Source organism: Papio anubis, chromosome 12, assembly GCF_008728515.1.
Source record: "Papio anubis isolate 15944 chromosome 12, Panubis1.0, whole genome shotgun sequence".
In the NCBI taxonomy this organism is placed as follows: Eukaryota; Metazoa; Chordata; class Mammalia; order Primates; family Cercopithecidae; genus Papio; species Papio anubis.
In genome coordinates, this window is record NC_044987.1 from 107,870,820 (window position 1) to 107,886,570 (window position 15,751).

A 15,751-nucleotide genomic window follows, 5' to 3' on the forward strand; every position below is an offset into this window, starting at 1 on the left:
ACCAAAGAGCTGGGGGCTAGAGGCCACTGGGGCTTAAAGGCAGCCTGGGAGTGAGGCCGCTCAGCTGGAGGAAAGACAGTTCCTGAGCCACAGGCAGAAGCCCCACAGGTAGGAGAAGCCCTGGGCCTCTTCCTAAGGGCCCCTCCCCATCTGCCAATTCTCACTCCCACCTTCCAAGGGCCAGAGCCTCCCAGGAGGGCCCCCCAGCTGGAGAAATCCAGGCTCCTTTCTAATTCTCTCCACCACGATATCTACTCTCTTTAGATGCCAGGGGTCTCAGCCCTGCACCAGAGCACCTACAGAGCAGACAGCCAGTGGCCATCCATGAGGAGGCCTCAGAGCAGGGGAGGGGACCTTGGGAGTCTCGAGAGTCAAGCTGGGTTGGGGGGTAGACTGTCTAAGCCAAGCCTGTCCAGCCCATGGGCTACCTGCGGCCCAGGATGGCTTTGAATGTGGCCCAATATGAATTCATAAACTTTCTTAAAACATTATGAGATTTTTGGGTTTTGTTTTGTTTTGTTTTGTTTTTGCAATTTTTGTTTTAGCTCATCCGCTATCGTTAGTGTTAACGTATTTTACATGTGGCCCAAGACACTTCTACTTCTACCAGTGTGGTCTAGGGAAGCCAAAAGATTGGGCACTCCTAGGCTAAGCAATTGAGATCGGCCTCTCCAAGGGAGGACCCCTGGCTGAGTGGGGAAGGTGGAAGCCTTAGGACAACGAGATGACAGAGGAGGCTGCAGTGGGTGGTGGACACATCACAGAACATCCAGCGTTTATACTACTGGGGGCTTGGTTCTTAGGCTCCTGGATCCCTTTCCTCCTGGTCTGCCAGAAGAAACAGGAAGAGAGAGGGAGGGGAGATATCTGCACTGCTGCTTTGGACACAAAACAGGGATGGTCTGGAGGCTTCCTGGGGAAGGAAGGAGGAAGGAAAGTAGAGAAAGATAGGAGGGGCGGAGAAACTTTCACGAAGGGCCTACTGTGCACCTAGAAGAAAGAGAAAGAAACTCCTCGGCTGAATCTGACTGCCCTTCCCAACTGGTGGGGTGCCCCAACTCTGGGCCGGGGCCTTTGGAGGGACACTGGGCTGAGGAGCTAGTGGGAGCATATATTTGGTGTGAGCTCTGGTGTGGAAGTTGGGACACTTGGATTCTAGATAGGGCCAGGCCATTTGTCCTATAACTTTAGTCAAGGGACTTCAACTCCCTGAGGATCAAATTCCTATTGGCTCCCTAATGGGCCCAATAACCTATTCTGAAGGGTCACAGCAAGAAACGACCAAGAGAAAGCAGGGCCTCCGCAGTGTAAGCTGTAAACTACAGTAGGGCTATGAATGCTGAGGGTGGGTGGTGGCGTCCTGGTTTCTTAGCACTCTGAGCATATTCACTGCTTTTCTATTTCAGACAAGCCTGGAGGGTGGAAAGCTGAGGTGATAAACATGCAGGAGAGCCGAGGTGTGTGTGCGTGTGTGTGCATCTACCCTTCCCCTCTACCACTCTAAGTATGCAGCATGTAGACAGAAGGAAAGATGGTTAGAGCTGCCAGGCTCAGTGGCTCATGCCTGTAAACCCAGCACTTTAGAAGGCCGAGGCAGGAGGATCGCTTGAGGCCAAGAGTTTGAGACCAGCCTGGGAAACATAGTGAGACCCCATCTCTATTTAAAAAAAAAAAAAAAAAAAATTAGCCAGGTGTGATGACGCACACCTGTGGTCACAGCTCCTCGGGAGGCTGAGGTGGGAAGATCCCTTGAGTCCAGGAGGTCGAGATCACAAGGAGCTATGATTGAACCACTGCACTCCAGCCTGGGCAGCAGAGTAAGACCCTGTCTCTTTAAAAAAAAAAAAAAAAAAAGATGACTGGAGCACTTAGCTATGTCTTAGCCAAACAGTGTCACACTTTGAGGTATAAAAAGGGTTTGTTATCATCCTACTGGCATTCAGTTCTCTCTGCCTTGACTCACTGATAAATGCCCTCAAGTCTGGGTCAGGACCTTGCCCTGGCCCAGGGCTGGTCACAGCCAACCTACACCATACGAGCTGATGGGTGCTGAGTACTCATTCATGCCAAGCATGCCTCCGAATCCTGTTTTGTTTTGTTTTTCTAAGAGCTAAGGTCTCACTTTGTTGCCCAGGCTGGAGTGTAGTGGCTATTCACAGGCATCATTATAGTGCACTGCAGGCTTGACCTTCTGGCCTCAGGTGATCCTCCTACCTCAGCCTCCCAATTAGCTGGACCACAGGCATGTGCCACCACGCCTGGCTCCAAATATTTTCTAAGCATGGGCTGCCTTAACCCTCCAAATATTTTCTAAGCCTGGGCTTCCTTAATCCTCCACCATCCCTATGGGATGGGACCTATTGTTATCTGCAGAAATAAAAACACAGAGAGGATGGATAGCTTGCTCAAGGTTCACACAATTAGTAACCCATGGCAGCTGGGATCCCATCACAGGAAGACACAAGAATCAATGATTTTCACCACTAGTCCATGTCTCCTTCCAAACAAGAGCGGAGAGCAGGAGGGGAAGGGATTGTGTTAGACCAGCATTTGCCATGCTTTCTTCTGCTGCTAGAGACGGCAGTAGATGCTCCTCAGAAAAACAAAGCAAACAGAAAAGAAAACAAAGGGAGGGGGGAAAAAAGTCATGGTCAAATAGGTTTGGAGAAAAGTGAGTTAAATGAAGTATAAGCAAGGTTAAGGTTTCTTGACTATCTGGTTTCTAAAATCTACTTAATTGCTAATGAAGTTGTGTATCTGTTTTTGTTTTGTTTTGTTTAATTTTATTTTCTTTACTATAGAGACAGAATTTCATATGTTGCCTAGGCTGGACTTGAACTCTTGGGCTCAAGTACTCCTCCCACCTCAGCGGCCCAAAATGCTAAGATTACAGGCGTGAGTTACTGCGCCTGGCTGAAACTGTATATCTCTAAGAGGGTAAAGAGTAGGCTTTTTTTGTGGAGCAACCATAGCCAGAGAATACTCTTTCTCCCAACCCCACAGAAAACCCTCTCCATGTCACGGGAGACCCTAGTTTTCCACAGAACACAGTGTGGAGAACCTGACCCAAATGAACCTCATCATTGTCAGTCGAAACTGAGGCCCAGAGAGGGAAAAGGACTTGCTCAGGTCTCAGTCGGGACTGGAAGATGCAGGTCACAGCCAGTTCCACAACTTCCTGGCTCCCAGCATATCTGCTGATGTATATCCATCACCCTGGCTCAACTTCCCTCTTTTTTTTTTGAGACAGAGTCTTGCTCTGTCACCCAGGCAGGAATGCGGTGACACGAACTCGGCTCACTGCAACCTCCGCCTCCCAAGTTCAAGCGATTCTCCTGCCTCAGCCTCCCAAGTAGCTGAGATTACAGGCGTCCGCCACCACACCCAGCTAATTTTTGTATGTTTAGTAGAGATGGGGTTTCACCATATTGGCCAGGCTGGTCTCGAACTCCTGACCTTGTGATCTGCCCGCCGCGGGCTCCCAAAGTGCTGGGATTACAGGCGTGAGCCACCATGCCTGGTGTCATCTTCTCTCTTACTTTAAGACATTGCTGGAGCCACTGAACCAGGAAGGGGGCTCTAGCAGGAATCATAGGACAGTGTGAGCATCTTTACAAATCCCAGCCTACTTTTAGGAAACAGTGAGGGCATCGAATTCAGGAACCCCAGGACTCTAGGTAAGACCCGAGTGGGTGGTGGGAACAGAGCCCTGTCCGTCTTCTTGCCTCCTGTCCTCTGCCCATTTACCCAGGTGCCCTCTGTACTATCACTGAGAAAGATGGTACTGCCAAGGGCAAGGGGTATTTTTAGTGTGTGACAGGAGTGCCCACTTTTCTTACTGCCTGAGTCATGCCCTGAGCCCTATTTGGGGATTGTTTTCTTTGTAACTACACCCCCCAAGAAGGGCAGGGGCATGAAGGAGCTAACCCGAGGCCCCTACACACCTGTTTTGTAGATCCTCCAGTATATACAGTACTTAAATAGGCAACTCCGAGTTAAGATGTCATAGTCTACCCCCATGCTTTCTGGGGGCAGCAGGAGGGTCAGGTTGCCAAGCAGAGGCCAGGGAGAGTACAGTCTCATTCTTCACTCAAGGAAACACTTCTTTGCCCAGGCCCACCTTTTCCGAAAACCATAGGCTGGCAGAGCTGGCAAGGCTCCAGAGACCAGTTGGCCCTGGGGTTCCTAAATTTCAGCCATTTTTATACACCACCTTTATGATTTTGCTACCTCTGCACCACCTATATTCCAGTTTCCTGAATGACTTCCTTTGAATCAACTTATTTTTAAATTCAGTAAATGTATTTTTAAAAGACACTGTATCACTGTTGGAAATGGAAACTCAATATCACTTACCAGAAATAGAAAGTAACTGTAAAAATAAATACAATGGAAACAAAAAGGTGTTATTCAATTCTATCTAGATACTTCTGCTTGCCTAGGCTCTCAGGGGAGAGTAGCAGTTGTTCCACAGGTGTTCTAGGAAGCCAGTATAAAATTGTGATCAGGCGCTGCTCATGCCTGTAATCCCAGAACCTTGGGAGGCCGAGGCAGGCGGATCGCTTGAGCTCAGGAGTTCGAGACCAGCCTGGGCAACATGGCAAAACCCCGTCTCTGCAAAAAAATATAAAAATTAGCCAAGTGTGGTGGTGAGCACCTGCAGTCCCAGCTACTCGGGAGGCTGAGGTTGGAGGATCACCTGACCCCAGGAGGCAGAGGTTGCAGTGACCTGAGATTGCACTCCGGCACTCCAGCCTGGATGACAGAGCAAGACCCCCTCTCAAAAAATAAATAATACAATAAAATTGTGACCAGCTCAGTGGCTTAATCAAAAAGAGGCAACATGACTGAAAAGGCATTATGTGTTCTTTAAAGCCAAAGCCAGAACCTACAGAGGGGCATCAGGTGAACACCATCTAACATCATGTCAATGTAGCCCAACCATCCCAGCTTTGGGGAAGCACTTCTCTGTCCTTCATGCCTGGGTCTCATGTCCAAGTAGGAGCCAAGACTGAACCACGGACTTCCTGACTCCCAGACCAGAGCTCTCTGAGGATGGGGTCTTCACCTCATGCTGGGATGGGGCATGACAAGGTCTGCTTGTCTTCTCTTTCCAGAGATGGAGCAGAAGGAAGGGAAGCCCTCTGAGGATGGGACCACCGTCTCCCCAGTTGCAGACAACCCTGAGATGTCAGAAGGTGGAGCCCCTGCAGAGGAGACCAAAGGCACAGCTGGAAAGGCCATCAATGAGGGGCCTCCTGCCGAGGCAGGAAAGCAGGAAAAGCCACCAGCCGAGGATGGCATTTCAGTGGAACTCCAGGGGGAAGCAAATGGATTAGATGAGGTCAAGGTGGAATCTCAGGGGGAGGCTGGTGGGAAAGAGGACGCTGAGGCTGAACTTAAAGAGGAGGATGGTGAGAAGGAAGAGACCACTGCGGCTTCTCAGGAGATGACTGGCAGGAAAGAAGAGACCAAATCTGAACCCAAGGAGGCTGAGGAAAAGGAGGAGAGCATGCTGGCCTCTGAGAAGCAGAAGGCGGAGGAGAAAGAGGCCAAACCTGAATCTGGGCAGAAAGCCGATGCCAACGACAGAGACAAGCCTGAACCTAAGGCAACTGTTGAGGAGGAGGAGGCCAAGATAGCCTCTCAGGAGGAGACAGGCCAGAGGGAGAAGCGCAGCACTGAACCCAAGGAGAAGGCTACTGATGAAGAGGCCAAGGCTGAATCGCAGAAGAAGGCTGTTGTGGAGGATGAGGCTAAGGCTGAACCCAAGGAGTCCGATGGGAAAGAGGAGGCCAAACATGATACAACAAAGGAGGCTGATGCAAAGGAGGAGGTGGAGGAGGCGGAGGAGGCAGTGAGTGAGGCGGGAAAGGGGGAAGGAGGCTCTGTCATCTCCTGCTCCTGGAAACAAGGCCCCTCTGCTTTAGTCCGTTGGCAAAGTCTGGTCTTCCTCCCGATGATTTCCAGAGCCCAGGGTGGGGGAGGGGGGACAAGGGGTGCAGCACCGTAGTCCCAGACTGCCTTTCAGATCTTTCTGAAGTCCTGGAAGCCAGGGCAGGTGCTGTGTGACCATGAGCTCACACAGATCATGCTCATTCCAGGAGCCAGGCAGTCCCAGTGAAGAGCAGGAGCAGGACGTGGAGAAAGAGCCAGAGGGAGGGGCAGGGGTGCTTCCCAGCTCCCCAGAGGAGTGGCCTGAGAGCCCCACGGGGGAGGGGCACAACCTCAGCACAGGTGAGTGAGAACCCAGAGCCCACAGGATCCTGCAGGGGCCACCTGCGGGAGGGAGCAAGGAACATGTCATGGATAGCCCCAGCTTCCCTCCCTCCTTTCCCTCTCCTCCAGATGGGTTGGGTCCAGACTCCGTAGCTTCTGGAGAGACCAGTCCTTCAGCCAGGTAATGTCAAACTCTGGGGCTCCAGCTCCAATTCCCCCTACCTCCTGCTTCCCTCAGCATCCACCATCACCTCAGTCTGGGCTCCCCCAGCACCTGATTTCAAGATATTCCAGGATTCCTGGCATTCAGCTTCCTATCCCAGGGCAGAGCCCAGGAAACCAAAGAAGCCAGGGGCATAGCGGGGCACAGTGGCTCATGCCTGTAATCCTGGCACTTTTGGAGGCCGAGGTGCGCAGGTCACCTGAGGTCAGGAGTTCGAGACCAGCCTGGCCAACATGGCGAAACCCTGTCTCTACAAAAAATACAAAAATTAGCTGAGCATGGTGTTGGGTGCCTGTAATCCCATCTACTTGGAAGGCTGAGGCAGGATAACTACTTGAACCCGGGAGGCGGAGGTTGCAGTGAGCCGAGATTGTGCCATTGCACTCCAGCCTGGGTGACAAAGCAAGACACTCTAAAAAAAAACACAAAAAAACCAGAGGCAGAAAGGAACACGAAGGATACCTGGTCCACTTCCCATGTCATGGCTGAAGTCTGCCCTGCGGCATCCCTGACACTTCACAGGAGCTCCTTATCTTTCAGCTGAACATGTTTCCATGGTGCCAGTCGCCCAAAAAGCATGATCAGAAAGCCTGAGTTGAGACAATGGTTCTGCCATATACCAGCTGTGTGACCTTGGCCACATCACTGAACCTCTTCTTATCTGTGAAGTGGGCGTACCAATTGTATCTACCTCGTAGGATTATTCTCAGGCTTCAATGAGTAACAAGTGCAAAGCACTTTAGCCCAATGACTGGTCCGTGGCAGGTGCTGGATAAAATAAGAGGCTTATGCTTGCCATTGCACAACTTCAGTCATTAGAGGAATTATATGGAGCTGAAATCTGCCTCCTTGTCCTCCCTTTTTTTTTTTTTTTGAGATGGAGTCTTGTTCTGTCACCCAGGCTGGAGTGCAATGGCGCGATCTTGGCTCACTGCAAACTCTGCCTCTTGGGTTCAAGCAATTCTCCTGCCTCAGCGTCCCGAGTAGCTGGGATTACATGCGCGTGCCACCATGCCCGGCTAATTTTTGTATTTTTACTAGAGGCGGGGTTTCACCATGTTGGCCAGGTTGGTTTTGAACTCCTGACCTCAGGTGATCCACCCACCTTGGCCTCTCAAAGTGCTGGGATTACAGGCATGAGCCACCGCGCCCGGCCTCCTTGTCCCTTTCTTAGGGAAAGATGACCAGTGAATAGTCACTGAGCAGGCACCGCTGGATGCTTTACATTCACCTTCTTACATAGGACGGGTAGGTATTCTTGTCCTCATTTTACAGATGAGGAAGCTAAGGCTCAAACGATGTGACAGTCCCAAGATCACACAGCAAATAAGAGGCAAAGCTGTGCCGAGTGCAGTGGCTCTCACCTGTAATCCCAGTACTTTAGGAGGCTGAGGTGGGCAGATCACCTGAGGTCAGGAGTTCGAGACCAGCCTGGCCAACATGGCGCAATCCCATCTCTACTAATAATACAAAAATTAGCTGGGTGTGGTGGCGGGCGCCTGTAATACCAGCTACTTGGGAGGCTGAGGCAGGAGAACTGCTTGAATCTGGGAGGCGGAGGTTGCAGTGAGCCAAGATCATGCCACTGCACTCCAGCCTGGGCGACAAGAGCAAAGCTCTGTCTCAAAAAAAAAAAAAAAAAAAAAAAAGCAAAGCCAGGTTCCAAACTCAGGTCAGACCTCAGAGGTGTCCTAGCTCTACCCACATGTCCTCACCAGACCACATACTCCTCCAGGTTAGACCGAGACTCACGATTCCTTCTCAATGTCCTTCCAGTGCTGGGCACAGAAAAAATGTGTGTAACAACTGCACACACCCCTTTAGACTGCAGTGCTGCCCACCCTCCAGCCCCACAGCCCCCTCCCTGTGTCCTACAGTGCTGGTCCCAGCCTCTCTCATGCTTCTTTGGACTTCTCCATATAGTGAGTCTTCACCCAGCGATGTGCCCCAGAGTCCCCCTGAGTCCCCTCCCTCAGGGGAGAAGAAGGAGAAGGCACCAGAGCGCAGGGTATCAGCCCCGGCTCGGCCCCGGGGGCCCCGAGCACAGAACCGCAAAGCCATCGTGGACAAGTTTGGCGGGTAGGACACGGGCCAGGGGCTGAGCTGGGTTTTCCCATACGTAGGAGCCCTGGGTTGGTGGGAGGGTGGCCTCAGGGGCTGTGAGAACAGCCCAGACCAAGGCAGGAGGAATGACACCTGAGGGCTGGGGATCCTCCCAGTAGGGCCCTTCATGGCCTCCTGCCTCTCTGGCTTGGCCTTGCACCCCTCTCCCCTCACAGGGCAGCGTCCGGCCCTACGGCCCTGTTCCGGAACACTAAGGCAGCTGGGGCAGCCATTGGTGGTGTCAAGAACATGCTCTTGGAGTGGTGCCGAGCCATGACAAAAAAATACGAGGTGGGCATGGGACAGAGCTGCATGGGTGAGGCAGGGGTCCAAGGAGGGTTCGAGTGGTGCAAACCCCGAAGGGCGGAAGGGTGGGAAGGGGGCCAAGTCCAGGCCATCTGGCTGAGGCTCACTGAGGCCTCCCCTGTGCCCTGCCTGCCACAGCACGTGGACATCCAGAACTTCTCCTCCAGCTGGAGCAGTGGCATGGCCTTCTGTGCCCTCATCCACAAGTTCTTCCCTGACGCCTTTGACTACGCAGAGCTGGACCCCACGAAGCGCCGGCACAACTTCACCCTGGCCTTCTCCACAGCCGAGTAAGCCTCAGCCATGGGCTGGCAGAGCTGGATGGGATCCTAGGCGAGGACTGGATTCACAGGGGTTGAGTAGTGGGCAGTTACACTGATGCTGGTGCCACACATTCATATACCCAACAGACATTTTTTGAGGGCCAGGCACTGTTTCAGGCTCTGGGAATACAGCAGTGGGTGAAACAGACAAAAATCTCTGCTTGGGTCAAGCGCAGTGGCTTACTTGTATAATCCCAGCACTTTGGGAGGCCGAGGCAGGAGAATCGCTTGAGGCCAGGAGTTCAAGACCAGCCGGGGCAACATAGCGAGACCCCCATCTCTACAAAAAATCAAATAATTAGCTGGGCATGGTGGTGGATACCTGTGGTCCCAGCTGCTCGGGAGGCTGAGATGGGAGGATCACTTGGGCTCAGGAAGTCAAGGCTGCAGTGAGCCATGATTGAGTCACTGCACTCTAGCTTGGGTGACAGAGCAAGACCTTGTCTCAAAACAAAACAAAACAAAACAAAAAAACTACAATTTTAAAAAATGAAAGGGAAACTCACAGTATGGATTGACAACTCTAAGTGAATATCAGAAGGGCAGGCAGCTCTGCTCTGACCAGGTGCTCCTGAACCGCAGGCTGTGAACCACTGTCCTGCTCCTGCAGCTGCCTGGACTCTGCTTCTGAGCCAGGCAGAGCCACTGGAAGGTGGGAGGAGTCATCAGATGACAATGACAGGCCGACAGGAGGCATCAGGCAGCTGAAAGCCCAGGAGGTCGTGGGGATGTGTGGAGAAGGAGGGAGGAGAATAGAAGCGGAGGTGCCTGGGTTTGAATCCCGCCTCCTCCTCCCCAGCTCTGTGACTCTGGCCAGCTCTCTTAGCCTCTCTAGAGGCCCCACATCACAGGGCTTGCTGTAAAGATTCAGTGTGAAGAGGAAACAGTGTCTGCCACAGCCATCACACCCCACTGCCTGTTCCAGAACTCTCCTCCGATTCCCATGGAGTCCGGGGATGAGGGGAGGGAGTGGCCAATGCTGAAGCCCCCAGTGGCAGAGCCCTTCCCCACCCACTCCCCCGGCTCAGTGGAAATGAAGGTTTTGCCTCTCCCACACAGAGGGACAGCATCCGAACCCACAACCATGGGCCACTGCATTGGCTGCAGGGAGTTTGTCCCATTCTCCAAAATCCTCCAGTGTGTGTCCTTCCCACAGCTCCCAGTCCAGCGTGGATTTTGGCCCTGCAGTCTCAGCCCCAAGGAAGGATTTCCACTGGGGCCCTGGTTTCTCCTATGCCAGCACCTATGGCTGGCTTTGGTAGGCAGGGACTGCTGAGACCCAGCTTCAGAGTAAGGATGCCAGAGGTGTCAGACAGGCCCCCGGGGTTGCTCACTTTGGCCTTGGGCAAACCACCGAAACACTCTGAGTCTCCGCTTCCTCTTCTGCTGGCTGAGGATGGAGGGAAGGAGTCTATGAGAACATCCAAGGGGAAGCGTCTGATAAAGCATGAGATTGGCATGAGGCCTCAACACTGATTAGCTCAGATTATCGGACTCAGCAAAGCCAGTGGTGTCACAGAGCCCCAAAGGGCAGCTGCAAAGTTAGAAAAAGAGGACTTGTTGCCAAGTGCCAGCAGCTCCTGAAACACACCAAGCATTCCTGCCTCGGGGCCCCTGCACCTGCTGTTTCCTCTGCCTGGACTCCCTTCCCCAGATGCGCATATGACTTACTCGAAGAGGCCTACCCTGAGCACCCTATTAAAAAATACCACAGCTGGGTACGGTGGCTCACACCTGTAATCCCAGCACTTCAGGAGGCCAAGGCGTGTGGATCACTTGAGGTCAGGAGTTTGAGATCAGCCTGGCCAACATGGTGAAACCTTGTCTCTACTAAAAATACAAAAATTTGCCGGGCGTGGTGGCACACACCTGTAATCCCAGCTACTTGGGAGGCTGAGGCAGGAGAATCACTTGAACCCAGGAAGCAGAGGTTGCAGTGAGCCAAAATCTCCCCACTGCACTCCAGCCTGGGCAACAGAGCAAGACTCCATCTGAAAAATAAATAAATACATTAAAAATAAATAAAAAATACCAGATCTCCTCCAACGTAAGAGCATACCCTGTGTCCCTTCCTGCCTTATTTTCCTCCTGAGCACCTCTCACCATCTGATGTAGCACCTACTTTGTGTGTTGCTTGCTGTCTCCCGCCACAAGAATGTCCATGCCATGACAGTGTGGAAGTTTTGATTTTATTCACTGATGAATTCTCAGAGCCTGGAAGAGGGCCTGGCACATAATACGCTCCTGATAAATACATAGAAACTGAATGAATGATGCTTCTGGAGATGCTGCAGCTGCACACCAGGACTCTGGCTAGGATTTGGTTTCTGTCCTTTATCTTTTTTTTTTTTCTTTTTTGAAACAGTGTCACTCTGTCGCCTAGGCTAGAGTGCAGTGGTGTGATCTCAGCTCACTGCAACCTCCGCCTCCTGGGTTTGAGTGATTCTCATGCCTCAGCCTCCCAAGTAGCTGGGATTACAGGTGCCCGCCACCATGCCCAGCTAATTTTTTTTATTTTTGTAGAGATGGAATTTCACCATGTTGGCCAGGCTGGTCTCAAACTACTGACCTCAGGTGATCCACCTGCTTTAGCCTCCCAAAGTGCTGGGATTACAGGCATGAGCCCCCGCGCCCGGCCCCTTTAAGTTCTTCCTGAGGGGCCTGGCCTAACAGAAGTTCCCCGGTTCCAAAGGACAGATACACACGCATGTGAAAGTGGTGGGTTAATGTAGAACTAGACACCAGAGGGTCCTGCTCCCAGGTGAGGACAAGAAGCGCAATGAAAATGTGGGCTTTGGAATCAGACCCAGCTGGGTTTGAGTCTTCTATTATTTTAATTTTTGTTTTTATTTTTTTGAGAAGCTCCCATTCTCCAAAAAGGTCTCACTGGGTTGTCCAGGCTGGTCTCGAACTACTGAGCTCAAGGGATCCTCCCATATTGGCCTCCCAAAGTGCTGAGATTACAGGTGTGAGCCACTGTGCCTGGCCTCAAACTCATTATTGAAGTATTCACTGGGGTTGGCTTTGGCGTTACCTGTCTACTTCCTGTGACCTACCTATAGGAGTATCACAGCTAAAGGAAGCCACAGCACCTGGCCTGGGTTTGTCTTAACTCTGCTTTGGCCTCAGTTATCTCATCTATATAATGGGATGATTGGCTTAGATGATCTCCCAGCTCCAACATCCCAGCCCATCCTATGAGCTTCATCGTTGCTGGGCTGCCCGCACCCATCCCCTTAGCTCCCATATCCTTCACCTTTGACCTTCTGCTCCTCATTCTACCCCATTCCTTAGGAAACTGGCTGACTGTGCTCAGCTGCTGGACGTGGATGACATGGTGCGGTTGGCTGTGCCCGACTCCAAGTGCGTCTACACCTACATCCAGGAACTATACCGCAGCCTCGTGCAGAAAGGACTGGTGAAGACCAAGAAGAAATGAAGAGGTGACTGGCTCTGTGGGCAGAGATGGGCAGGGTGCCCAGCTCACCAGCTGTGGCCTGGGGGCTCCCTTCTGCTCGATGGAGGCACCAGAGCCAGGGGCTCAGGCAAGGGCATGTGGCGTTGGTTTTAACCGCATTAAAAGTACTTTTGTAAAATCCTCTCTGGCCCCTCAGTGCCCGCTCCATACTTGGCCCAGGAACGTCTGCACTCTGGGATGATAAACTCTGGACACAGGGGTTTCCTCACCTGCTGAGGTATCAATAACTATGCAAGGTGTCTGGGAAAGGACAATGGCCTGGGTCTCACCACTAACCAGCTGTGTGACACTGGGCCATACAGTTAACCTCTCTGGGCCTCAGTTTACAGGCTGAAAGGGGATAATGGGAGTTGCAACCTTATGAAGGTGTTGCGAGAGTCAAATGAGATAATGAAAAGGGCAAAAAGCTTTGCCCAGTCCTGCCACTCAAGTGTTCAGTAAGTGGTCACCAAAAATAAAAAACAAACTTACATTTTGACTCTGGTGGCACTTCTTCTGGTTATATTCCCCTCTTTCCACGCTTCTCAGGTGAGGGCACTCCAGGGCAAGAGCTGGAGAAGAGTCTCTAGAAACAAGTGGGATCTGGTTGACTTCCTTGACTCAAATCACCCCATATTCTGTCTCTGAAAAGCCAGCAGTATTCCAGGAGCTTACAACAATTGCAACCAGAAAGTTCTTCCTCTGGGTTAAGTTAATCCCTCTATCTGGCTGAAGTTTTGGCTTGTTTTTGCTTTTCCATTGCTCATGAGATACAAACCCCTGAGCTGATTACAATTTCCTGCTAACTATCCAGTCTGGTTTTATCAGCCATTTGGGGCATATGTGCTGATAAAAGCAGCTCATGAAAAATACAGAAAACAAAACACATCCCAGCCACAACCCTGGCTCACCTGCAGGGGTGTGGATTGGCAGAGTGGACCCCAGCAATCCACTGAAGTGCTCTGTGCCTCAATTGCCTCATCTTTAAAATGGGGATGTTGGCTGGGCGTGGTGGTTCACACCTGTAATCCCAGCACTTTGGGAGGCCAAGACAGGTGGATCACCTGAGGTCAGGAGTTCGAGACCAGCCTGGCCAATATGGTGAAACCCCATCTTTACTAAAATTACAAAAATTAGCCAGTCGTGGTGGCGGGCATCTGTAATCCCAGCTACTCAAGAGACTGAGGCAGGAGAACCACTTGAATTCAGGAGGCGGAGGTTGCAGTGAGCCGAGATCACACTGCTGCACTCTAGCCTGGGTGACAGAGTGAGACTCTCTCTCAAATAAAAAAAATAAAATGGGGACGTCATCCCTGTGTACCTTCTGAAAGCACCTCTGTCCAAGGATGGCCTATTTTTCTATAGCCAACATTCCTTTTGATGTTTGGGGAACATCCAGGGGGACGCAAGGTCAGAAATTTATGCTTAAATCCCTAGTCCTCTCTGGTCCTGATGAAACCACACCATCGCCTCATCAAAGACTCAGCTGCACTCCAGAATTCATCTCTGACTTTAATGGCTTAAGCAAGAACATGGTTTCTGTGGCTCCCCCTGGACTGGATGCTGGAGGACATACACTTCACAGTCTGAGGCCTGGTCCTAGGAACTGGCAATCTAACAGGATGGCAAGTGGTTTTGAAACATACAGATTTTCAGGATGGAAGTTTGATTTTTCAGATTGTGACTCATCCGTGGAAAATAAACGGTTTAGCACCTAAATCTGTAGATTCCCATCAGTGGCTTTGCTGACTCAGGTGTAAATAGGGTACCCTCCATATGTCTCCCACCCATACGCTCCACTGTCCCCAGGCCCTCAGTGCCTGAGCCCTAGGGGGATTCGAGTTGACTGCTGGGCTCATTTCCTGCAAGCGGGCCGGCGAGATGACCTGTCTCTCTAAGATGGAGAGCTGGAGAACTGGCCTGTAACTCTGCAAACTTAAACTCCCTTGGCTCTGGGGGATGTAAAGGCTGTGGGAAGGGTGTACCTGTGGCCAGGTGAACCCGGGAGGGAGTCCACACACAACACACACACTCACAGCTCCCTTCCCTCTACCCCACACACACAAACGAATGACTAACAACCTAAGAAAGAAAAAATGAGTGGGGAATGGGCCATAGGGGGCTCTGGCCTCAGTCCATGAGGTGTGTCCGTCCACCATGCCAAGGATCCAGTGCACAGAGGATCAGAACATGAGTTAGGAGGGCCGGTCCACTCCATACTGGAGGGTGAACTCTTCAGCATTCTTTCTGAACAGCTCCGGATTCTCTGTCAGCAGGTCAGCGAGGTCCACCCGCAGGGGCTCCCTGATATTCGGTCTATTCACCAGCACATTCAGGGCCTCCAGGACTGGGGAGAGACAGGCCAGGACATCAGGGCAGAGGGAAGGGGGTCACGGCTGCCCACTCCCAATGCCTTGACACTCCACACCCACTCCTTGGAGGAAAGGTTCCATCTCTTAGGATGACTCTATGACCGGATCAAACACCCCGCTCATTCTTGGTTGGTGACACCCAAGACCTTGACTGATGACATCAGTGGTTTTCAAACAACTACATTCCATGGCTTCAGAGAAGCTCTTCATCATAGGGGCCACTGAAATAAGTGAGGTTTCTGGGTCTTATCCCCATTTCAACAAAACTACTCTGTTTTCCTCCATTATATTGATAGTCCAAATAAACTTTTCCTTGGGCAAAAGGGGTCTAAGGCTAAAGACTGAAAACCACCATGGCCCCCTGGCTCTTCATCTTTCACAGATGCCTTTGGGAACCTGGTGAAGGTAGCAGCCCATCTCCTGAGACACACGCACACTCCACGTGCAAAACAGATAGTTCCCAGACCCCTTGAAGCTCATCCAAGGACCACTCCTCTCCCTGCTCCCACTCCCACCAACCAAAGGACTTTTGTTTCCTGAGTTAAAAACTCCTGAGGTGGTCCAGGTAGAGGATTGCACACTGACTCAGTCACAGGCTCTAGAGCTGCATTGTTCAATATGGTAACCATTAGCCACAGGCAGGCATCTAAATTTAAATGAATCAAAATCAGGCTGGGCACGGTGGCTCACACCTGTGATCCCAGCACTTTGGGAGGCCAAGATGGGTGGATGGCTTGAACTCATGAGT

At 51.6% G+C, this 15,751-nt stretch overlaps 2 protein-coding genes across 6 annotated transcripts in view; one reads left to right on the forward strand and one right to left on the reverse strand.

Annotated features, from left to right (window-relative positions):
- Nucleotides 1-14,350, forward strand: SMTNL1 (smoothelin like 1). Of its 5 annotated transcripts, XM_021925738.2 has the most exons (10): nucleotides 13-108; nucleotides 1,407-1,457; nucleotides 5,118-5,857; nucleotides 6,105-6,237; nucleotides 6,349-6,400; nucleotides 8,366-8,521; nucleotides 8,722-8,836; nucleotides 8,990-9,141; nucleotides 12,469-12,617; nucleotides 14,069-14,350. In XM_021925738.2, exons 2-9 carry the CDS (start codon nucleotides 1,442-1,444, stop codon nucleotides 12,611-12,613), a joined length of 1,509 nt encoding a protein of 502 aa, XP_021781430.2. In that variant the 5' UTR covers nucleotides 13-108; nucleotides 1,407-1,441; the 3' UTR covers nucleotides 12,614-12,617; nucleotides 14,069-14,350. The 5 variants fall into 5 exon arrangements, with proteins under 5 accessions (XP_021781432.1, XP_021781430.2, XP_003909903.4 ...); XM_003909854.5 differs by lacking the exon at nucleotides 14,069-14,350 and having other exon boundaries at nucleotides 12,469-13,122; XM_021925739.2 differs by lacking the exon at nucleotides 14,069-14,350 and having other exon boundaries at nucleotides 5,118-5,845; nucleotides 12,469-13,122.
- The window catches only part of UBE2L6 (ubiquitin conjugating enzyme E2 L6), a 16,508-nt gene continuing 14,880 nt past the window's right edge, over nucleotides 14,124-15,751 (reverse strand). Inside the window, exon 4 of the mRNA XM_003909852.4 lies at nucleotides 14,124-14,978. Coding sequence (XP_003909901.1) covers nucleotides 14,827-14,978 — 152 coding nt within the window. The 3' untranslated portion in view covers nucleotides 14,124-14,826. The remainder of the gene's footprint in view (nucleotides 14,979-15,751) is intronic.

Coding starts and splice junctions, on each gene's coding strand:
- SMTNL1 (XM_021925738.2), top strand. Junction 5,858..6,104: donor TGGAGGAGGCGGAGGAGGCA/GTGAGTGAGGCG, acceptor TGCTCATTCCAG/GAGCCAGGCAGTCCCAGTGA. Junction 6,238..6,348: donor GGGGCACAACCTCAGCACAG/GTGAGTGAGAAC, acceptor CCTCTCCTCCAG/ATGGGTTGGGTCCAGACTCC.